Consider the following 25,315-nt stretch of genomic DNA (forward strand, 5'->3'; position numbering starts at 1 on the left):
CAGGATGCGGTATGGATGTGTACAGTGCCTTCACATCCATGGTGAAAATCAGCCGTGGACGTTCATCCTGGAATCGAATTTCGTCAATGACACCAAGAGCATGGTTACTGTCCTTGATATACGATGGCAGGGTGGGAACTATACGTTGAAATACCGCATCGAGGAACTGCGATACCTTCTCAGTGGGGCACGAGATAGCCGACACAATCGGCCTTCCAGGTGGAGTGTCAGACAAGTCCCGGATCTTGTGTATCTTAGGGAGCATGTAAAAACATGGATTACCTAGGTCGCTGGGGTCGTGTTTAAGGACCTCTGCTCTACTCGGTAATTCGGTAATTCTCGGACACTTCCGCCCGTCGACGTAGGGAAACTCACCTGATCAAGATGTTGGGAACGCTGACTCCACGCTGACTCAACACCAGGATTGACCACCACTAGATGTCAACGTCACCCATATTCATCACTACTGCCGCTACTGCTGCTGCTACTACTACTACTATTACTACTACTACTACTACTACTACTACTACTACTACTACTACTACTACTACTACTACTACTACTACTACTACTACTACTACTACATTATATTATATTACTACTGACTACTACTACTACTACTACTACTACTACTACTACTACTCTACTACTACTACTACTACTACTACTATTATTATTATTACTACTACTACTACTACTACTACTACTACTACTACTACTGTTCATACTACTAAAACTACAACTCTACCTACCTATCTATCTATCTATCTAGCTATCTATCTATCTACTGATTATCCACCGATTCATAGTCATCTACCTTCCTAGCTATCTCTCATTGTGTCCAATCATCCACTTTTTTTATCCATTAATATACATATAGACCCAGCTATCACTCGGCTATTTACTCGCCCTCTCTCACCTCCCCCCCCCCTTTCTCTCTCTCTCTCTCTCTCTCTCTCTCTCTCTCTCTCTCTCTCTCTCTCTCTAAATCCCCCTCTCTACCGGTCCGCCTCAAACCAACCCCCCCCCTCCCTGTCCGCCCCCCCCTTTTTTTTTTTTTTTTTTTTTAATTTTTCTTTGTTGTTGTTTAGTTTCTTTGTTTGTTTGTCTGGGTTTTTTTTGTTTTGTTTTTTGTGTTTGTTTTTTTTTTGGGTTTTTTTTTTTTTTCCTCTCTCTCTCTTCTCTCCCCTCTTTTCTATCTATCTACCTATCTATCTGTCTATCCATCTATCTATCTATCTATCTATTTATCGGTGTATTCCACTTTACTATCGCATCGTTCCTTCGCGAAGATTCGACCTTCGCTCATCCAACAACCCCCCACCTCCGCCGTGACCCTTTCACCTCACCCCCTCCACCGCCCCCTACTGTTTCACTACAGCTTTCTACTACTACTACTACTACTACTACTACTACTACTACTACTACTACTACTACTACTACTACTACTACTACTACTACTACAACTACTACTACTACTGCTACTACTACTACTACTACTACTACTACTACTACTACTACTACTACTACTACTACTTCTACTACTACTACTTCTACTACAACTACTACTACTACTACTACTACTACTACTACTACTACTACTACTACTACCAATATGTCTTTTATATTCCATTATAGTCTGGAAAGTTCTGTTCCCTGACGCTGACCTTTGCTTATCAATTAGATCACCCCCCTGGGGCACCCTATCCTCTACCCACGCCACGCTAACATTTCATTCATACTGCAACCACCATTGAGTACAGACGATACAAGTTATTTTTCATTATATTTTATTTGTTTTCCACGTTTATTTGTGTATTGTTGTGCTGACGAAGGGTTTGTACCCGAAACGTCCATTGTCTGTTTTGTTCCTTTCCATTTTCACTCTTTCGTTAGTACAAAACAGACATTGAGGTGCTCACTGTCAAAAGAAATGAAAATGGCAGGCCTCCCCTACCAAATAGATAGCGGACACTCGTGGAGGCCTTATGTTCCACAAGGAGCGAAGAGGATTAAGTCAAGAAATACCAACACTACTACAACCACCACCACATCACCTTCCCTACCACCACTACTACAACCACCACCACATCACCATCCCTACCAACACTTCTACAACCACTAACGCATCAACACACTACCTACTACAACCACCACCACCCCATCACCATCCCTATCACAACTACTACTTCAATAACCACTAACACATCACCATCCCTACCAACACTACTACAACCACCACCGCATCACCATCCCTACCACCACACTACTACAATAACCACCACCACATCACCATCCCTACCAACATTACTACAACCACCAACGCATCACCACACTACTACAACAACCACCACCACATCACCATCCCTAACACTACTACCACAATAGCCACCACTACATCACCATCCCTACCAACACTACTACAACCACCACCGCATAACCATCCCTACCACCACACTACTACAATAACCATCACCATCCTTACCACCACTACTACAACCACCACCACATCACCATCCTTACCACCACTGCTACAACCACCACCACATCACCATCCTTACCACCACTACTACAACCACCACCACATCACCATCCCTACCCCACTACTACAACCACCACCACATCACCATCCCTACCACCACTACTACAACCACCACCACATCACCATCCCTACCACTACTACAACCACCACCATATCACCATCCCTACCACCACTAATACAACCACCACCACATCATCATCTCTACCAACACTACTACAACCACCACCATATCACCATCCCTACCACCACTAATACAACCACCACCACATCACCATCCCTACCACCACAACTACAACCACCAGCACATCACCATCCCTACAACCACCATCATATCACCATCCCTACCACCACTAATACAACCACCACCACATCACCATCCCTACCACCACTAATACAACCTCCACCACATCACCATCCCTACCACTACGACTAAAACCACCACCACATCACCATCTCTACCACCACTACTACTACTACAACCACCACCACATCACCATCCCTACCACCACTACTACAACCTTCACCATATCACCATCCCTACCACCACTAATACAACCACCACCACACCACCATCCCTACCACCACTAATACAACCACCACCACATCACCATCCCTACCACCACTACTACCACTACAACCACCACCACGTCACCATCCCTACCACCACTACTATTACTACAACCACCACCACATCACCATCCCTACCACCACTACTACAACCACCACCATATCACCATCCCTACCACCACTAATGCAACCACCACCACATCTTCATCCCTACCACCACTAATACAACCACCACCACATCACCATCCCTACCACCACGACTACAACCACCATCACATCACTATCCCTACCACCACTACTACGACTACAACCACCACCACATCACTATCCCTACCACCACTACTACAACCACCACCATACCACCATCCCTACCACCACTAATACAACCACCACCACATCACCATTCCTACCACCACTATTAGATCCACCACCACATCACCATCCCTACCACCACTATTAGATCCACCACCACATCACCATCCCTACCACCACTATTAGATCCACCACCACATCACCATCCCTAATTCCACTACTGCAGCCACCACACCACCATTTCAGATCTTGATAAATAATAGCTGACAAAATGGCACCAAAGGCAGAGTATTTGATTACCATGAAATTTATTGTTCAATCAAATGCATTGATATCTTCAGCTAAGTTGAAGAAAAGTTAATTTGAGGTCCTTAAACTGCTCGAAGCAGCAGTTAAGGAGTTGAGGTGTCCCCACTAGTGAGAGAGACTTAACGTTGTTTTAATCCTTGAGTTTAAAAAAAAAATCAACTTGAACACACCTTGAATTTAAAAATGGAATTGCTGTAGCAACCCTGTGTTCAGAATAAGGCTCTGCTCAATTTTTAAACATGATACAATAAAATTACAATCAGTTATTCCTGTCAAACATTTACGATTTTGTTAAGATAGATATTTGAAAGCTAAGGGATTAAAACGGTTGAAATATTGATCGTGACAGATTCTTGTAACATATTTAACAAACCAAACAAGTTTATACGAATTATTCTTTAATTTTTAGGCTGGAAAACCTCAGCCCACTGCAGGACAAGCCTTGAGTGTGATGTCAGCCACTCCTGAAATTCCTGATTGGTCCGACAGATACAACCACGGTCCTCAGGTATCATGTATGATATACAGTGCACTCTCCCGATAACGACATGGCTTGGGACCAGAGGTGCATGTCGTTATCGGGAACATGTCATTATTCGGAAAATTTCAAGATGGCGGAAAAAGGGGTGTGGTTAGACCCTTAGAATGTACATTAATGGACCAACCATAGTGGGTGATCAGTGATCGGACTTTCCAAACATGTAAAATACACGAAGTGTGTGTGTGTGTGTAGTTTTGTTGTTTTTTGTTTGTTTGTTTGTTTTTGTTGTTGTTTTTGTTGTTGTTGTTGTTTTTTGTGTGTCATTTTCCCTCTGTTGTTTATCCGGGCTTGGGACCGGCATGAGTGCAGCTGTATTTAATAATACAACTGAACACATGGCCACATTAAAAATGTTTTTTTTAGTTTTTTGTGTGTTTTTTTTTGTTGTTTTTTTTTTTTGTTTTGTTTTGTTTTTTATTTATTTATTTTTTTTTAAACTAACTGTCGGATTTCGATTTAGAGAAGAAATCCATAATCCCGGTCTGTCGCTTGTTGCTGTAAATCATAGGGCCGACTTTATCTTCCATCTGATGCAACAAGTCGAAAATAGATGCACCATCCTTATGTTGCAGTGCAAACCGTCTGAGAGTTTGTAGTGCCGAATTTGCGTCACTACCCGTGACAAGAGGGGCAGCTTCATCTTCATCATCGTCGTCATCTTCGGGTGGCTCCTGTCTCTGTTTGATACTGTCAACGATGGAATCGACTGATACCTCGCCGGTCACTGCTAAGTCGCTGTCGATGTTGATGTATTCCTCGAGACCGGCATCTGCATCGTCGATACGATTGAACAAGGCAGACAGCTCCTCAATCGCTGAGTCGGCATTGGGTGCACGTTGAGTTGAATCCTCCTCTGCGCAGAAGCCAGCATGCTTGAAGCAATTGGCGATGGTTTCAGGTGTAACCATGCCCCAAGCACACCGCATATTGTACAGGGCATCAAGGATGGAGACATGGAATCCTGATGCAGAGTCACCGTCAACGTGTTGTAAATATCGGCGCACAACCAGGGATCGGTAGCGGTGCTTGAATGCATTAATAATGCCTTGGTCGCATGGCTGTGTGTGGCTGGTGGTGTTGGGCGGTAGAAACTCCAACCGGATGGCTTTCAGACCTTCAATCTTGGGGTGGGCAGGGCAATTGTCAATTACCATCACGATGGAACGGCCTAGCAAGAGGTATTTGCGGTCAAGTTTTCGTATCCATGTTTCATAGATGGAGCTGGTCATCCAGGCCTTGCTGTTGGACACGTACTCAACAGGCAGTGATTTCACGTTTTTGAAGCAGCGCGGGTTGGCCGACTTCCCGATAACGAGAAGGGGAAGTTTTTCTGTTCCCGTTGAATTAGTTGCGACGAGTACCGTTAGTCTGTCTTTCGCTTGTTTGCCACCGTGGCAGGCTTCTCCTTTAAAAGTGTGAGTCTTGTTCGGGAGGCAGTGGAAAAACAGGCCTGTTTCATCCGTGTTGAAAACGTCACGAGGTGAATACTCTTTCATCAAACTGGACAGAGTTGTTGTCTTCCATTCATCGACGATTGATGTGTCCACGGAAGCAGATTCGCCGCAGGCCACCTTGAACACGATGCCGTGTCGCTGCTTGAATTTCATCAGCCAACCGCTGCTTGCTTGAAAATCTGTTACGCCTAGCCTCTCCGCAATAAGTCGGGCCTGCTCGCGGATGAAGTAGGGGCATTTATTGCTCTTGTTTGTTTAAACCATGTCAACACAGCTTCGTCTACGGTCGCATTCGTTGCAAGGCATGGTTTCTTGCGCTGAGGTTCATGGCTGCTTGTCTCTTTCTTTGTCCTGTTCTTGATTATTGTTGATAAGCTGTTGTGGGGAATCTCGTACTTCTCAGCGATCTGTTTCTTGGTTAATGTCTTTGTGTCCACATAAGCCAGAATTTGCAGCTTGACATCTATTGTCAGTATCTTTCTTTTTCTAATAGCAGCTGTCGACATCTTGGGGTGCGTTATTGTTCTCGGGTGAATACAATCGATTCAGCGGTCAGCGATGTGATGATTGACTCATTCAATGCGCGTCACCCTTTTGTACCGATGACAATAGACACAGGTGTGTTTTCATTGGCTATGAGTATGAGGTGCCTCTGGTAGGACATTTCATTGGCCGATAACAAAGTGATCTCATTGGCTATGAGGTGCCTCTGGCTCAGAGAATGAAATGAAACTTACCGGAAACAACATTTTAGCTATTTTTATTTTTGTATCTAGCAAAGTCACAGCCGATTATTGCTAACTCAATGTCGTTATCCGGAGAGTGGTCTAAAAAGTATGTCATTATTTAGAGAGTTTTATTACTAATAACATATAGTAAAAAAATCGGGACCGGGGGCCAATGTCGTTATCGGGAGAATGTCATTATTCGGAGAGGCCGTTATCGGGAGAGTGCACTGTAACATAATTTATTATTTTAATGACTTCCAACATCATCCTCATAATTGTAGAAAACGGTAGGAGCTGCCTGAAGCCAGTTATCGTGAAAATACTAACGAAAGAGTGAAAATGGAGAGGCTTCATATGGGAACAAAACAGACAATGGACGTTTCGGGTACAAACCCTTCGTCAGCACAACAATACACAAATTTACGTGGAAAACAAATAAAATAAAATGCAAAATAACTTGTATCGTCTGTACTCAATGGTGGTTGCAGTATGAATGAAACGTTAGCGTGGTGTGGGTTGTGGATAGGGTGCCCCGGGGGAGTGATCCGATTGATAAGAAAAGGTCAGCATCAGGGAACAGAACCTTCCAGAAAATAATGGAAGATAAAAGACATATTAGTAGTAGTATTAATAGTAGTAATAGTAATATAGACCGTAGGCTGGCTATAACCCCCCTTCCCCCCCCCCCCCCCTTTTGGGATTTTATACCACTACTTTTTTATGTTAGGCAACCTCCTAAGGAAGTGATCTGAGCATGTTAGCCACTTGGCAAGTGTCGCCTTAACAGAGTTATTGCCCCTGAAAGGTCATGTGGTGCAAAAAAAAAGCACCAACCCCATTAAAATATCCATAACTTTTTTTGTTTTAGCTCTAGAACATTCAAATCGGTTCCAAATGAAAGGCCATAGTCTATACCTTAAACATAAGTTACGATATTAAGGTTTCAAGATTTTTGTCTTGAAGGAAATCCATGACAAAAGGTCAAAAAAAACAATTTTCTTGTGTTTTTCAATATCTATTTTTAAGAATAACAACTGAACAATGAATAGTTCAAAATGCTCTAAATAAGTGTAGATGTACTGTTACTTAACGTACATGCCAAATTTGAAAGCATCTGAAGTGATAGTTTTTGAATGGGAAGTCATTTAATGCCCAAAATACCGAAAGCCTGTGAAAATTTTATTTTTTTTCAAAATTGAGTAAATATATTCATGTTGCATAATATATCAAATTAAAGCTCGCGATTAGCAGAATATAGTTATTTCATTAAAATAATTTTCCTCATTATTTAGGACATAAAAGTCTCTAAAGTGTTAAAATCAGTGTAAAACGTACATTTTATCAATGGCAGCATATGACGGGCTTAGTTCAAGATGTACTTTGCTCCACCAACTCAGCTGCAGAAGCTGGGTAATCTTTTTCCTCTTCGCTGTCACTGTCACTCGTTTCTTCCTCACTGTTGTCACTGTCAAATTCATCAGCTGAAAGGGTTTCGAAAACATCATCTTCACTATCATCTGGCTGACCAGTTGACGTGATATCCACCAGATCTTGTGGAACAATGTCTCCGGCACACCTGTTGCATTCTAGGTCTCCATCAGTAGTCATCTTCCAGCCATGATCCTCAGGAGGTGGCAGATTTGGAAATGAGATATTGGATTTCTTCCAAAGAAGCATCTGATAATTCACACGCATGATGTGCATTTGAAGAGTGAATCGGCATGGGGGCAGCAGGCTAAAATCAGTTCCAACAGAGTGTGACAGAATATTTCCAGACCCTTGTGGAACCGTTGACGAACCATATCAAAACGCAATTTGTTCACATCTGAATAAGTATTTTTATTGTAGATGAAGCAAACAAACTGTTCCAAGTCATCCAGAAGCTTAGAATCCACAATTTCATTCAACCAAGAGCTTCGAATGCAAGAATAAACTGTGGTTTTGCCTTCATGATTTTCAATGGCTTAATTTTTCATCTTCGAATGTCATGTATCTGAGATAATAGAGATATATTGATAAATCTGCGAAGACATCCTGTTCCAGTCCATAAAAACAGCGGCTTTGAAATTTCAGTGGCAAAGTACATCATCAGTAGAAAGACATCTGTATCCGGAGAGTGAACAACAATTTCATCACAATCACTCTTGGCTGCATGAAAACAATGAAGTATAATGCGGCTGTCTGCTTCTTCATGTGATGAACACAATGAGTGTACGATGGTGGCTTCAGTTGTTACTCCATCTCTACTTGTCAAGCAAGTGCACTGTTCTTCTGATACAAACAGTATTTCCTTGCCTTTGAGGCATTGCGCATATGTATCATCCTCCCATGACTTTTGAATAAGGTTGATGAGATTTTTCTTGTTGTCATCATTAGATAGAAAAGACTTCCAATCTCTTGGCGTTTTTGTAGATAGACCCCGCAATAACAAGGGTTTTGTCTGACTGGAGCGTCTTCTGGTCTGTTCAAGAGATTTGATGGATTTTGTGTTATACAAATCCGTCACAAAATGAAAACGTTTAGCTGAGGGTAAAAGTTGAAAGATCTTTTCTGACAGCTGGCCAAAAGTTTCCGGAATACTTGTTAGGGAATGAAACAGAGCATTTCCATCAATTACAACTTCTTTGCATGTATTCGTATTGTTTGTGACATCAACAAGAGCGACAGGATTTTCTAATTTATGCATCGATGCACTTTTGTCTGTTTTTGTTGGAAGTCTATCTGGTGTTGCAAGGGCCCATGGATTGGACTTAGAGGATATGCCAACACTTTTCCAGAGATGTCTTTTTTATGGGCTTGTGAAAGGAATGCTCTTTCTCCACCAGACGTTTTTGAACAAATTCATTAAATTGTTCCTGGCCCTTATGGTCAACAGACAAAAGATCATCAGAAATATTTTCTGCTGCTCTCATACCTGAAGATAGACATATTAAAGATTCCATTTCATCAATATCAAAGGGATTTATGAATCTGTTCACCGCAGAATGCACACGGTGAACAGCAGCCTCACTTTCCCGTATTTTTTATGGTCTTTCTTCTTTGTGAATGGAGGTGTCTTCCTTATTCATGTCGGCTTGTTCGAGAGTAGCATTTAAATACTCACACCAGCGATGATATGTAGGCATATTTCTGCGGAAGCCAATAATCCCCCCTTTAGATTTTGCTTGTCGATTAATTGTCTGCTCGATCGACATGTCTACAGCTGTTCTTGATGCTGGAACGTGTGATCGAGAAACACTGAAGCCCCAGTTTTTCAGCAACTCATCAGCACCTGGATGTGAATGGGAAAGATTGTTCAGAGACATGAGGTATGCTGACACGTATCTACAGGCCTGTGAATCTTCCGTCTATTGTCGGATTTCCGACAGTGCGATTTTGCTCTATAAGTGCTAAAAAAAAATATTTTTAAAAGATAATAGTAAAAATAACATTCGTAACGCCAAAGAACAGAACCAATAAAAAAGAAAATAAAAGACTTTTATTTCGTTCCTCGAAAAAATTAGATTTTATTCCGTTTCAAATGCCGACTTAAAAAAAAAACAAAACAAAAAAACTTTTTATTTGTCGCATCAAAGACAAAACATGCCGTCTATCAGTTAGCTATATTCATGCCACCTACACTCTCCGCTAGCTGTGGATGTATTCACTGCCTGGCTACTGTGCCACAGCCAGCGAGAGAGAGGTCGCGAAGTTCGCACGAGTCGTCTTCACACACACACACACCTAGTCAGTAAATAACGCACACACAGAAGTGTGTCGAATCGGACCGGAAGGTTTCTCTCTATTTTGCTACCGACACACATGCATATCTCCGGTTCTCATATCGTTTTCTCTATATTTTATTGGTTCCGTCCCGATGTGAGACGGAAAAAAAAATAATGCGAAATAATTATTTTTCTTCAAAATATATATTCTTCTTCGAAAGCTCTCACACCACCTCCTCTTCTTCTTCTTCGTCGTCGTCTTCTTCTTCGTCGTCGTCTTCTTCTTCTTCTTCGTCTTCTTCTTCTTCGTCGTCTTCTTCTTCTTCTCTTCTTCTTCTTCTTCTTCTTCTTCTTCTTCTTCTTCTTCTTCTTCTTCTTCTTCTTCTTCTTCTTCTTCTTCTTCTTCTTCTTCTTCTTCTTCTTCTTCTTCTTCTTCTTCTTCTTCTTCTTCTTCTTCTTCTTCTTCTTCTTCAAGAATGAATCCAAATAAACGAAAGAATCAGCGTAAACATTTAACACAAACAGAAGCGAAGATACGCAGCTTCCTGTGTCATCAAGCATGAGATACACATCATTCAAAAGGGTAGGAATTGTTCTCTTCCTTTCATTTTAATAACTCAGACCCCGGGCCATGAAATAATTGGGATTTTTTTTTGGTACCATAAAATAAGACCTCGTTATAAATAAGTAGGGGAAAGTGACAGGTTTGACTAGTCAATTGACGTGTCATATCTGTGTTATGTCCATATTTTTGTCCTGGTGTGTCTATTTTCGGGTGTTCAAAAAGTTCCCGACAATTTTTTCACCAACCATTTACAGGCCTGTATCTAGCATGTAGGGCATGAGAAGGAGGAGTAGTACCTCACGGTGAAAGGCAGTCACGCTTCTTAGTGATCCTGAGAAGTGGCTCAGTAACTTATTTGGTCTCCACCTCTTGTGTCTAACTCGTATATGGCTCCAAGTAACTGATGTGCACTCAGTGGCCACACCCCGGGCAACGGTTTTGACTGACCGGCTAAACTATACGAGGGAACCCAAAGGCTCTGCCGGAGGGTAAGGAGTCGTCTTTCCTTTATGTGCATGAAGACTGTTATGGCGGAGAGTGCAGATGATCCAGCAACATGGACAATGGACTTGATGGCGTTACAGCAACGTGTATGGCACACGTGGAGCGCGTCAAAGACGTTAAATGATTGCGGTCGGCCATCGTAGAAAGGATTGGGGCCCTACTATGTATTATCCCATTGTATTGAAATGAATCATGCCACGTAAAGTTTATAGAAGTTATAGAGGTACCCCTGAGCCCCCTGCGGGTGGATATCTGTTGTAAATATTAACAGGGAAGAGACAATCTCTTCAGGGAGTAGTACAAACGAGGATGACGACGTCAATCTAAAGCCTGCGGGAGGATTGGAGTCCAATAATGTATGTATGAAATATGCAGGGAAATGTCTACGCATTGGAACATGGAATGTCCGAACATTATATACACTAGGTAAACTGGACAACTTGATGAAGGAGACGGATGAGATGAAGGTGGACATCCTAGGAGTGTCTGAGCACAGATGGACAGAAGAGGGTACTGTAAAAAGAGACACTCACACATTTATCTATTCTGAAGGTAGTGAACATCAACATGGTGTGGGTGTGCTGGTGAAATCTAACATTCTCAAATATATTATAGGTATATATGCTGTAAGTTCCAGAAACATGATGATAAAATTGAGAGCCAGACCTTTTGACATGTCAATCATCCAGACATATGCACCCACAAGTGATTATTCGGATGAGGACATTGAAATATACTACGAAGAATTACAAAGTATGTTGAAACACGTAAAATCAACGGATGTGTTAATTGTCATGGGTGACCTAAATGCTAAAATTGGGAATGGGAAGGAGAGTGACGTGGTTGGCCAATATGGACTTGGGGTTAGAAACGAGCGTGGAGAGACTAGCTCAATTCTGCATTGAAAATGAGCTGATTGTTACCAACACCTTTTTCCAGAAACCAAAGAGAAAATTATACACATGGAAAAGCCAAGGGGACTGGTGTAGAAATCAAATAGATTACATTATGATCAGGAAAAGGTTTCGCAACAGTGTAAAATCATGCCAAACATACCCGGGAGCTGATATCAATTCTGACCATAACCCACTTATTGCAAAGCTAACGTTAAAGCTAAAGAAAATTAAAATACAAAGATATTAGAACAATTGGACATCGATCGTCTAAAATGGTCATCGGAATTGCAGGAGAAATATAATGTCTCTGTTTCGAACAGATATGATGAACTACTTATTGAATCACAAGAACAATTCTCACAAGCAGATGAAATTGAAGAAATTGATATAAAATGGAACATATTCAAAGACAGCATAAAATTCGGTAAGAAGGATATTCCAAAGAAGGAGAAAAGAACAAGAAAGCAATGGATGACACCAGAAATTTTGGATCTCATGTCAGAACGTAAACAAATGAAGAACAAACCAGAGTATGAAGCGCTGAATAAGAAAATCCAACACAAATGTCGCATAGCAAAAGAAAATTGGCTTAACCACAAATGCAGGATGATCGAAATATTTGGCCTAGATGGAAAAGCAGCCCACGAGGAAATAAGACAAATTTCGGGCAAAAAACGCACCACTAACAACAATAACTGTATTAAAGACAAGAATGGTAAAATATTATTTGAGAAAGAGGATATAAAGGAAAGATGGTGTCAATACATTGGCGAGTTATTTGATGATGACAGGCCCCAAATGCCTTTGCCAAACAACACTGACGGTCCTCCAATACTCGCATGTGAGATAGAAAATGCATTGAAAAATATGAAAGATGGCAAGGCTGAGGTTGAAGATGGCATTGTAACAGAAATGCTAAAAATTTTGAAAGAATTCTCAATTGTGAAACTAACAGATCTCTTTAATAGTATTTACAATACAGGCTATATTCCAGACAAACTTGCCAAATTAGTTTACATCACGCTACCGAAAAAACCAAAGGCGACAACTTGCAATGATTTCCGCACAATAAGTCTGATGCCCCATGTAACTAAATTATTATTGAAGATCATCCTAGAAAGAATCAGGTCTACCATCGATTATGAAGTTGGCGATGTACAGTTTGGCTTTAGAAAAAATAATGGGACAAGAGAAGCAATTTTCTGTTTAAATAATATCACACAAAAATACCTTGATCATCAAAAAGAAATCTATGCATGCTTTATCGATTACGCAAAAGCATTTGATAGGGTACAGCATGGAGAATTAATGACATGTCTGGAAAAGGCAGGCATTGATGGCAAAAATATACAGCTAATCACAAATCTATATTGGCATCAAAAAGCAGCCATCAGGATTCAGGGCGATCTGTCATCTTTCACGCCAATTAAAAGAGGAGTTCGTCAAGGATGTATCCTCTCCCCATATCTATTTAGCCTGTACACAGTTTTATCTTCCGTAAAACTGAGCACATTCCAGGTATTGTTATTGGAGGTAGGAGGATAAATGCGGGTGGTTGGATGGGAGCATCACCCTTGAATCATATACCTATGATGTTCGCATGGGTGTACGATCCGATAGTGATGTCGTTTCTTCTTCTCTTTACTAGCCTATCCTGCTTCTTTGGTTTGTGATTGTATTTTGACAGGGATATTTTTTTTTCTGTAAATCTTCTGCCTGTTTGTTCTTGGTTATTTATAATTTAGCTTATGATATCTTTAGGTTATGATTTTGATTTACATTTGTACTATTTTTGTTAGATTGCTTGTTTTTTTTGTTTCAGCGGTCTCTCATATAACCTCAATTGTGTTGGAAGAGACCTAAAGCAACAAACAAACAAAAAAAATAGGAGGATAAATAATCTGAGATATGCAGATGATACAGTATTGTTGGCATTGAACGAGACAAATCTACAGATCCTTGCAAATCAAGTAAACCTGAACAGTACAGCAAAGGGTCTAGAGATGAATGTTCAAAAGACGAAGGTAATGGTCATGTCAAAGAAGCCTGAAAAAATCGCAAAAGTCCAAATTATTAATCAAAACATCGAACAAGTAGATTCTTTTAAATATCTTGGACAGACAATGACCAACAACGGAAAGAATGAGCTGGAAGTGAAAAACAGGATTGCTATAGCTAAGTCGAGGTTCAGCCAACTGAATAACATTTTAACTTCGCAACAAACGCAGATGAAAACGACTATAAGAATACCTACTCAAATGTTATGTCCACTCATCACTTCTCTACGGCTCAGAAACATGGACCTTGAACAAACAAATAGAGAAAAGAATTGAGGCCTTTGAAATGTGGACTTTCCGTCGCCTTGGAAAAATCAGTTGGAAAGAAAAGAAAACAAATCAAGAAGTCTGTGACATCCTTGATATCAGACCGACCCTAATGAAAGTAATAAAAACAAGAAAACTAAGGTATTTTAGACACCTAAGACACCATCAAACTGTCAACAAGGACATTCTTGAGGGTAGAGTTGAGGGGAAAAGAGGAAGAGGCAGGCCAGCAAGTCAAGAACTTGGATAGATGATGTGAGGACATGGACAGGATTGTCGGCAGCCGAATGCAGTCAGCATCAGCAAGCCGTCAACAGGGAAGATTGGCGTGTCATTTCAAGTCGACCTCAACCCATGAGATGACACTGGAAGAAGAAGATCGAGCATAGTTCTGATGGTCCATTGCAAAGAATAAGGGACATCATTCCTGAAGGCAGTGGACATGAACAATGAAGTTGTTGGTCTTTGTGGCTCATAGAAATTTTAGCAACAACCAAACTTTATCCATATACTTAATCCAAAATTGGGCTATTTTTCCAAGACGTCCCTGATGAACTCCTTCCCTAATGTGTGAGTATCGCATCCAAAATCTTTGAAGTCTTCATTCTCTGATGCGCACTCGAGACTATTTTCGTCCATGAAGAGTATGGACTCACTGTTGTCTTTTTTCACAGATTTGATGAGAATGTTGGAGTTGGTATGCTTCTCAAACTGTTTAAATAAACATCTCTCTAGACCCTCTAACAACAACACGTGAACTCTCAGTGCTCTATTATAGTGCTTTCCACTCATCACTTTGTTCATAGAACCACTTGCACAGATGCCAGATTCTATGATAATTTCTTCAAAACCTGTCCCTTGCATTAATTTTCCCAAAGCGCCGAAATACGAACACATGGTGTGGAATACACCAAGTCTTACTATGACGTCAGAGTATTCTTGTTGATTCTGCCAAATTAAACCATACTCAATTCTAGCAATAGCAAGATCACATGTTATTATAGTATACTGTTGGCCAAGCTCACGTGTTGCTTGTCGTGAAATGTTGATAATCTCTTGCACTGTTGCAGGCTGTGTTGATGGAGCATTGATTGGTGCCATGTAACCAATTATTGACTTTTGATCATGCTTCGCAGAAGTTGCAGAAACCCATCCATGCCAGCCAGGAACTTACCCTCTCAATCCTTCTAGATTGGATCAACAAAACATCCACAGGAAATCTGACAATGGAACTTCACCTTGTACAGAACATGGTGCACATACTTCAAGTGTCGGTATGGTTGGTTCTGTTTTTTGCTTTAAGAAACACGGTGGTAAATATTTGGGTTGGTAATTCATGGACTGCCTTTTACTCTGTGTAACAGTTGTTTGACCCGTGTCTGTCTGGCAGCCAACAATTTCTCTTTCATTGGTCACTTCCTCGTTAGGCTTTTCTCTTACTTCCTGAATCACTATCCCGTGTTTGGTATGTGTTGTGTCTGAACCAAATAATGTTTCCTCAGCTAGGTCGAAGTTATCCCAGCAGAAGTGAGTTACAAGGTTGTTGTCTGTTTTGATTTGCCGAGGAAGAATGTTGCTGGAGTTGGTAATGCTGTCACAAATGGCAGTTTCGATTTCCAGAATTGCTGAATATGAAATAGTGTGTCCAAATCTGTTCAATATATGAATGAGTTGTGCACATTGTGCATTGTGTAAATATATATATAATATATATATATATATATATATATATATATATATATATATCTATCTACCTGTCTATCTATTTATCTGTATAATCCACTTTACTATCACATTGATACCCGGCCGTTCGTCTCTTTTTTTTTGTTTTGTTTTTTTGTATTTCCTTCACGAAGATTCGACCGGCGCTCTAACACCTTGCCCATTCAGCAAAAACCCCCCCCCCCCCCCCCCCCCCCCCCCCCCCATCCGCTGTGACTTTTTCACACGGCGACTAAAACTCGAACTTTTAGTTTGAGCCATCGCTCCACCGGTGGGAGGGTAATTAATCAAGTTGTGACAGGTCGATGACTCATCATGCTACCGGCATCGGCATTTTCGCTACCTGTATTTTTTCTCTCCGATTCTGCATTTTATTGATATTTTCAAATAATCGTTGCTCAATAATCCGTTGACGTAACTTTTTCTTATTCATATATTCTTGTTCTTCATAATGTAAAGAATATTGTCATACCATTTGTATGGCTATGAACCTAATGGTTTTACAACGCCACTCTCCATGAGTTGTACTATAATTCAATGCAAGATCATAACTATAATTGGTAAGAAACATGTGAATAAATAGCATAAGTCACCGTACAGGCAAATAATTTTGGGATTATCAGAAGCAGTAGAGAATGAGGAAAAAGTGTATGTAAGTTTTATGGCCTGTTCAGACCTGGCAGTCCTGTGAGAGGTCTTGATATTGTGGTAACTCCTTATCAAATCCACCAGTATCCTGTCCACAAATTAGCTAGTCACAGTGATGACTGGAAGGTACGTGTTAATGTGTGTCTTATAAAACTGATATCCGATCATTTCTTATGAATAAGATTCACTTGATGACATATTTCATTAATTAATAATATAAATTCTATGGTCTGTCACGTTCCCGATCACATTGTCAGTAATAAATTTACTAAGAAATATTTCTATCACTCTCTCTTCTATTGTCACACATCACAACTAACAAAGTTTCATGTCTAATCACAATGCAAGCAACACCATTATGAAAACAAATAAACAAGTTTAACAATAGTTTCTCATCTATTTTCAACACCAACCAGAAAGGAGAGATATCATTCTAATATTTAGGATTATTATTAGGGCCCTTCTGAAGTAAGTGACTACTGACGTCTGGTTCAACTTGAAGCAATGATATTTCCATTGTGAAAGACAATTTTGCTTTTTCGCTTTGAAGTCCTCCTGCTCTTTTTTCAATCTTCCCTATGCTAGAATGGAGCATTCACCACCTTGCTCGCCATGGAATCCTAAATTTATCTTATATCGCTTCAACCAGTCAATGCAGTGCATTTCCAATATATGTAATTTGGGGGTAATTGAGTGAGGGAATGCTTCTCTGTAATTCTGCAAATACCTTATGACGGCTTCCTCTGCTCTTTTAATTTCTTCTGATGACATGGGATTTGAATGTGATACTAATGTATGTACATCTCTGTAGCTGTCATTTAAAGTATTATATTTGATCTCAAGTTGAATTATTTTCGTGATTAGGGTGTCTCTTTGGGTGTTTGTACTAACTGCATGTATAGCTGTCTTTGTAAGGTGTCTGTAGATTTCTTTCTTTATGTATTTGTGGCAGTGGTTGGCAATGAAGTGGTCACCGTGAAATGCTTGTCTGACAATTTTATTCTGATCTAAAACATGTATTGCTTTTCTAACTGGTCTGATGATACTTTATTTACATTCTTTCATGTCATGCAATTTTTTCTTTATCTTTTTAAGTTGCTTCTCCCACCTCCTCTTTTCAAACATCTTTTGCCACAAAGTCTACATAGATTATTTTGTTTTGTTATATGAGTTTCAAGAGAATGTTCCATCCTTGTCTGAAGTACAAAAAAAATTATTTCAGTACCACAAATAAAATTAATATAAAAAAAATAAAATCACTCAACCAAAAATAATAATGTTATTTCACACAACGGATTGCCCAGATTTTAAATAATCATAACTTTTTTATTTTGTGTGAATTAAGCGTACTTCATGGACATACTAATTGCAAATTTATTGAATTATTTTAGGGTGTAAGAAAATATGACCCTCGTGGTGACAAAACATGTTTTAAAAATATTTTAATCAATGATATATGGTGGACAGAAAAATTTCACTCACTAATTTGAAATATTCTTTTCTGCTTTATAATCCAATTGGCATTTCACAAAAATATATATAATTACGACAGAAATTTAAAATATTAAAAAAAAATAAGAAGAAATTGTGTGTGACACATAGGTTTCCAGTATTAAATGATGTAAGGAGTGCATTTCTTATGCATTTTTTGACAATATCACCCTTTTTTTCGGACCTCGCTTACCTCCCCTTGTTTCAACTGACGAAGGTGCAGGTAATTAATCACTTGTGACAGGTGAAGTTCCCTGCTATCAGTGATTTGCCTGTGATCAGGGGAGTGGAATGGGCGACAGGGGAAGATGCACAGTGGGTGGCACGGGGGATACAGCAAGATCAAAGCAAAAACTAAAGAGTCAAAAATTAAGTTAGTTTTATTCACTGTGTTCACCTCACCCCCTCCACCGCCCCCCTACTATTCCAGTACAGCTTTCTACTACTACTACTGCTACTAATACTACTACTACTACTACTACTACTACTACTACTACTACTACTACTACTACTACTACTACTACCACGACTACTACTACTACTACTACTTCCACTACCACTACTACTACTACTACAGTTCACTCCGGATAATCGCAACTCCGTTAATCACAACTTTTGGTTAATCGCAACATTTCTCAAGAAACAGAATTAATTCTATATAAAAGTCACTGGTTAATTGCAACAAACTTCGGTCAATCGCAACAAATTTTAGCCCTCAACAAGTGGTAAATTCAAGAAATCAATCAAACAAAATATCATGATTAAATTTCATCATGGAAGAAATCGTGACAGGTTGAAAAATCGAGAGTGAGCGGGATTTAATACTACATTAGTGTGTCACCACTCTATTTTAGACAAAAGAAGCTGGGGCTTTGCAGTATGGGTTAGTGATGTCATCTGTGGCCATTAAATAGGAGGCAAGGGGACTGGGTATAGTTTTTACAACAGGTAGACAATGACAGTTGTAAAGAGATATCCTTTGTTTTGGGATTGACAACTGTGCTCTTTGACCAACGAGTTTGGTGAGAGTTTATAGTCTCCCATCACAGCTAATCTCTTTGACTCTTAAAAATGTTGAAAACAAAAGAGTGAAAGTTAATCAAATCTGAATAAGATGTCGTCTTGCATCTAAGCTGCTTTTGCTTGAAAGAAATATATAAAGGGCTGCCATTTGGTTTTTATTTCAATCATATTGCTCAGTATGTGGTGGACTTATAAGAACAATATTTACAACAGGTTTGAGTTTACCATGTATGTGTATAATAGACTAGAAATTCAAATTCGGTTAATCGCAACATTTTCGCTGATCCCAAGGTGTTGGGATTATCCGGAGTGGACTGTACTACTACTTCTACTACTACTACTACTACTACTACTACTACTATTACTACAGTACATGCCGGCTTTAAGCACGGTCATCGGGAGAGGGCATAGGCGTGCTTAATGCCGAACTGTGCTTGAGTGCGAAGTAGAGATTTCCATGTAGAGAATTTCCACAGTTTCTTCCCTTTGTATGGAACTTGTGATCGCGCACAAGTCTACGGTGTCATTTATATTTTTGGGTTTGTTGTTGTTTTTTTTGTTTTTATGTTTTATTTATTTATTTAATTATCATTGCAATAACAATAAGGAAAGAGTAATGAAGAAATCAAAAGGTATGGAAAAGGTAGTGAAAATAAAAACATGGAATAATTTGACATGGTGGAGAAAGTTGGGTGTTGGGAAGGATCGGGGCTGTTTCATTTTGAGGGGAAATAATCAGTAGGAGTGCTTTGCTTTCGATTTGAAATAACAATCCCCTGTACAGCTCTTGTAATTGCCTCACATTTAGTTTGAGATGTGAGGCCATCAGACTCCATGAACAAACGAATAGTGTTCAGGCTTTGCAACAGCTCAGAGGAAGAAGGCATTTTGACCGCTGATTCTTCTACTTCTTCATCAACACTCTCCTCTTTCACCTCAACTTGGGGCCGCTTCCTTTCCAGAGCGTTTTGGACAATTTCCTTGTCTGTTAATTCGCCAGTCACAGGAGCGTCGTCATCCACGGCAATGAATTCTTCGAATATTCCGGGATCCAAGTTTTCTGGTGGAATGAACGTCAGGGGGGTGGTAGCGGTTGTCACGTCGTCGCTTGCTGGGTTGATGACGAAACCTGCATTCTTATAGCAGTTTTTTATTGTCTCGGGAGTAACCAACGACCATACTTCTTGCATCAAGTATATGGCTCTCAAAACAGTGATGGTAGGCAGTATGTCGATGGCTTTCTTTGACTCATCAGAATCAAGCTCGCTGATGATGATGTTGTTTAGTGCATTACGATAATGGCATTGAAAGTTCCTTATGATGCCTTGGTCCATGGGTTGAAGTGTCACGGTGGTATTTGGGGGTAAAAATTCCAACTTCATGCAAGTAAGACCCGTTAGGTTGGGATGCGCACTGCAGTTGTCAACAAGAAGCACAATTGATCTTCCTTGAAGGCGGAGTGACTTGTCCCACATTTGAAGAAAATCGGTGAAAATGTCAGATGTCATCCATGCATTTTCGGAATGTTTATAAACGACGAGAAGCTTTGACACATTGCTGGGAAAGCCTCGAGGCGATTTGCTTTTCCCAATTATGAGAAGTTTCTTTTTGTCAGTGCCAGACATATTGGCACAGATGAGAATAGTGAACCTGTCCTTTTGCTTTTTGCCACCCCTGATTTTTTCATTCTTGTTAACAAAGCCACAATCCGGGAGACCTCTGTAAAAGATGCCTGTTTCATCGGCGTTGTATATGTCATTGGGTGAATAATCCTTTAGTAAAGTATCCATCACACGCTCTCTCCAGTGTTGGGCTGACTCGAAGTCTGTGCATTGTTTCTCCCCATGCTCCTGTTTGAATGTGATGCTGTGGCGTTCTTTGAAGCGGCTCAACCACCCATCCGATAGTGTGAAGTCGTGACCCATTTCTTCCGCCAATTGTTGAGCTTTCTGTTTCAGGATGGGCCCGTTGATCCTAGCATTCTGGTTGTTTTTCTGCCCTAGCCAGATGTTAAGAGCAATATTGACATCCTCTTCTTTGAAACAGTTTTTCCGTTTCCTTGAAAGATTCTGAAAATGTGTAGCGGTGCGACAGGTTTCCTCTCTAGTTTTCCACAGTCTGGAAATGACTTGAAACGCCATGCTTCCGTGCTGTCTCTGCAAAGTTTTGAACTTGGCTCGATTCCATCTCTTCCATAATTTTCAACTTTTGCTCCATAGTGAGACAAGTTCTTGTGGCTGCCATAATGTTGGATTTGCTCAATCAAATTTAATATAAGGCGTCCTGTAACGTAATCTCAGTTGGTAATAATAGGTAAGGAAACGAGGCGTTGTTCAGTCTGTGGTCGAATGGGAAATGAAATGATCACAACCAGTTTACAGTGTTGCCAGGTGCTCTCGACAAAATTCAGCTAACTTGAAACCAAAAATCCACCAATGTCATTTCATTGTCTCAGATACACCTATAACTTTTCAGTCAATAAGAGTTGTTAGAAGTAATTAGGTGGGGGAGGGGGGGGGGGAGGAAGAAATAGTGTTTTAAAAATCCGCCATCCATTTTTCACCGTTACTCGATGGCAAAAATACGCCAGGTTGGCAACACTGTCCGTTTATAAATGACAGGAAGTGTGTGTAGCACGCACAAGACTCGGCTATGCTCGTCGCTGTATACGGATGTCAAAGCTACACACACACTACCCACACGGCACAGGGCAACTGCAGCACTCGTGCATCACGCGTTCTTAGATGTGTAGCTCTATTACTATTACTAGTTCTTTGTGTTTGTCTTAACACACTCACCGCTGCGCTGTTCGAATTTTAATGGGTCATTGTTGAAACATAGTATGTCGGCCCCGGTGATTGTATTCACTGTCTTGTAAATGAAGCGTGCCCGAAGCCAAAGTTACTGTGCTTGAAGGCGTGCAATTTATATAGTAAAAATTCGGTAAGAGCAGTTTAGCGTGCTTGAGTCCGAAACGTGCTTTATGCCGGCGTGTTTAATGACGGCATGTACTGTACTACTATTACTACTAATATGTCTTTTATCATCCATTATTTTCTTGAAGGTTCTGTTCCCTGACGCTGACCTTTTCTTATCAATCGGATCACTCCCCTGGGGCACACTACCCACACCACGCTAACGTTTCATTCATACTGCAACCACCATTGAGTACAGACAATACAAGTTATTTTGCATTTTATTTTATTTGTTTTCCACGTAAATTTGTGTATTGTTGTGCTGACGAAGGGTTTGTACCCGAAACCTTCATAATTGTATTTGTCCCTATTTGTTACAAATATAACTACAGTAGAAGCACCCATTCAAAAGAAGGAAAATATTTTGACCAGTTCCGTTAATGAGAAATCTGGTGTGAAAACGGAAAATCCATGCTCTTTTTTCTTTTTCTTTGTCTTTTTTTTTGAGGGGGTGGTGAGGGGGGGAGTTGTTATTCTATTTTTACTTATGCTTTTGCTTTTTTTTTTTTTTTTTTTCGACTTTTGCTTATTGACATATTCAGCTTTGAAATAGAAAAAGAAAAGAAGAATCTGAGATATTATTTTGTTAATGAATAACATATCATTTCTTTATCAACATCATGGTTAAATATTGTTAATTTACTCTTTGCAGGACTTTGTTTTACGTATGCCAGGCATCAACTCCAAGAACTTCCATCTTATTCTCAAGAATTTCAAGAATTTACATCAAGTCTCTCAAGCAACCCTGGAAGAGCTGACAGAAGCCCTTGGCAGCTCCATTAATGCTAACCAGCTCCACGCATTCCTACACAAACAACATGATGAAGAATCACACAGTTATGGAATGAAGGATAAGAATAGGCCAAAAGTTAAAGCTGATAGCAAAGGAAAAAGCTGGAGTAAAAGAGGTGGAAAATGTTATGACAATAGTAGAGGACGGGGAGTAAAAAGAAAGCCGTGATCTTTTGATGAATGTTACCAAACAAAATTGAAATATTTCATTTTCCTCATCAGTGCCTAAGGGTGTCAAGATAGACAGAGGACATTGCTAATTGGATGCAGTAATATATCAATGCTGGTTAGGTGTAGTAATACAGTAGAATTACTTTAAACCGAAATTTTGGGGACCTTCTAAACCATTTCGGTTTAAAGACATTTTGGTTTAAAGCAAGTTCCCGTTTTGCAATGTTTTTCAAGGGTAGTAACTATTTAAGGAATTTGCTCATTTAATCGTATCATGGGTTTCCCGTTAAATGGAGTTGTTGAATAAATGCCATCTTCGTAACCATTAATTTTTTAATTTTTTTTTTTGTGTGTGTGTTTTAAAAATATTTTTGGGGGTTTTCGTTTTCAATTCAAAATTGTTGAAAGAGTTGAGTTCGGGATGCCGTGTATTTTACATATCTCCATCTTGGTCAACTTTTTTTTCGTCGACTTCACATATTATTTTGATTTTAAACTCAAATGTGTAAGGACAGTGCTTTCTTTTAGTTTAGACATCTTTTAGTAAAATGCAAAGCTAAAATAAGATCGAAAGTTCTTGTGCGATAATTGATAATGAATGATGCGCCGCTACTCAGAGGTGAAGTGAAATGGAAATGAAAAGGCGTGTCAATGCTAAGCTGTCTACTACACATCTCTTTTTGCTAATCTGTCTACTACACATCTCTTTTGTTGAAAAGCCATTAGGTTCAAAGGCCTAATTACTTAGAACCCCCCCCCCCCCCCCCCCTCTTCACACACACATTTAAACAAAGTGGAAATGAAATGGCATTTCAATGGTAAGTTGTCTACCCCCCCCCCCCCCCCCCCCCCTCCTTATCGTCGTGTTGAAAATCCAGTCAGTTCCAAAGCATCAACACACGAGCGAGAACATCTCGCTTGCGTGATTCTACATCCCAACTCCCCCTCTTTCCTCATTTTTCGCCTGCCAGTCACCCGCTGTCTTCCTTTTCCAGTCTGTGCGACTCACAGACTAGGGTCCTGTATTCCTTATGGTGCGACTGTGGTGTTGGCCAAGCCCAAGTGCAGTGATTGACGTGTTTGCCTCCCCCCCACCCCACCCATCACCCTCATCTTATACTTACGCTCTGTTTAATATCGCAGGGCATTATTACATGTGGCCTCCTTCCCGAATTTTTGAAGAAAAATATAGAGAGAAAAAGGGAAGGTGCTCTCAAGTTGTTTCGGTTTAAAGAAGTAATTTTACTGTATATCAATGCTGATTGACTGTAGAGTAATATAACAAAATCTTTAAATAAAGAAACATTTCAAGAATCCATCAAGTCTTTGGATTTGTGACTCTGTTAAGAGTTGTGATAATGTTCATGAAATGGTAAACACATTCACTGAAAACTGTGTTCGATGAGCTGTGTCCATTGGTCATGAAAGAAATTACTCTTCGACCAAACACCGAGTGGTATTGCAACGAGTTACAAACACTAAAACATCAACTCAGGTCTTCCGAACGGATTTGGCGTCGATCCAGATTAGAAATTCATAATCAAATCTATTTAGGACTAAAACACCCCAACGGAACAAATTAATTATATCATGTAAAAAACATACATTCAAAATAAGATAACAAGTACCAAACAAAACTCACGTGAACTGTTCGCCACCCTGAACAAACTGATGAAGGATCACCCTTCAAATAATTTCGAGGACCATTGCTACCGCAAATAGTTTCTCTCTACACTTTAGAGATAAAATATCAGGTATTCGGAATAAGTTGGACAAAGAAGAGACAATGAAAGCACAAATAACTGAAACCAGCCGGAGCAGCATTCGGCGAATTTGAACCCGCCACTGAAACAGAAGTACTGTCTGCGCTGAGACAATGCTCCAAAACAACCAGCCCAATAGATCCCATTCCTTCATGGCCTGTTCTTTCCAGTGCTAATATTTTGGTTCCCGTTCTTACTCATATTGTAAATGCTAGTTTGTTTATTGGTGAGGTATCTAATAATCTTAAACATGTTATTGTCACTCCCATATTAAAGAAATCTAG

The 25,315-nt window shown here is 40.0% G+C and overlaps 1 protein-coding gene across 24 annotated transcripts in view; it reads left to right on the plus strand.

Annotated features, from left to right (window-relative positions):
- LOC144979231 (DNA repair endonuclease XPF-like) overlaps positions 1–24,584 on the plus strand; it is a 124,710-nt gene extending 100,126 nt beyond the window's left edge. For 10 of the 24 annotated variants that reach the window (XM_078925879.1, XM_078925856.1, XM_078925842.1 and 7 more), the window contains 3 exons: positions 4,140–4,238; positions 15,583–15,720; positions 22,958–24,584. In XM_078925879.1, coding sequence (XP_078782005.1) covers positions 4,140–4,238; positions 15,583–15,720; positions 22,958–23,266 — 546 coding nt within the window. In that variant the 3' untranslated portion in view covers positions 23,267–24,584. Of the gene's footprint in view, positions 1–4,139; positions 4,432–15,582; positions 15,726–22,957 lie in introns of those variants that run through there. The other 14 variants (XR_013646669.1, XR_013646668.1, XM_078925885.1 and 11 more) reach the window with 5 other exon arrangements.
- The last annotated feature ends 731 nt before the right edge of the window (positions 24,585–25,315 follow it).

The sequence above is a fragment of the Berghia stephanieae genome, chromosome 1 (genome assembly GCF_034508935.2).
Source record: "Berghia stephanieae isolate SIO BIC M18660-M18661 chromosome 1, UCSD_Bste_1.3, whole genome shotgun sequence".
Lineage (NCBI taxonomy): Eukaryota > Metazoa > Mollusca > Gastropoda > Nudibranchia > Aeolidiidae > Berghia > Berghia stephanieae.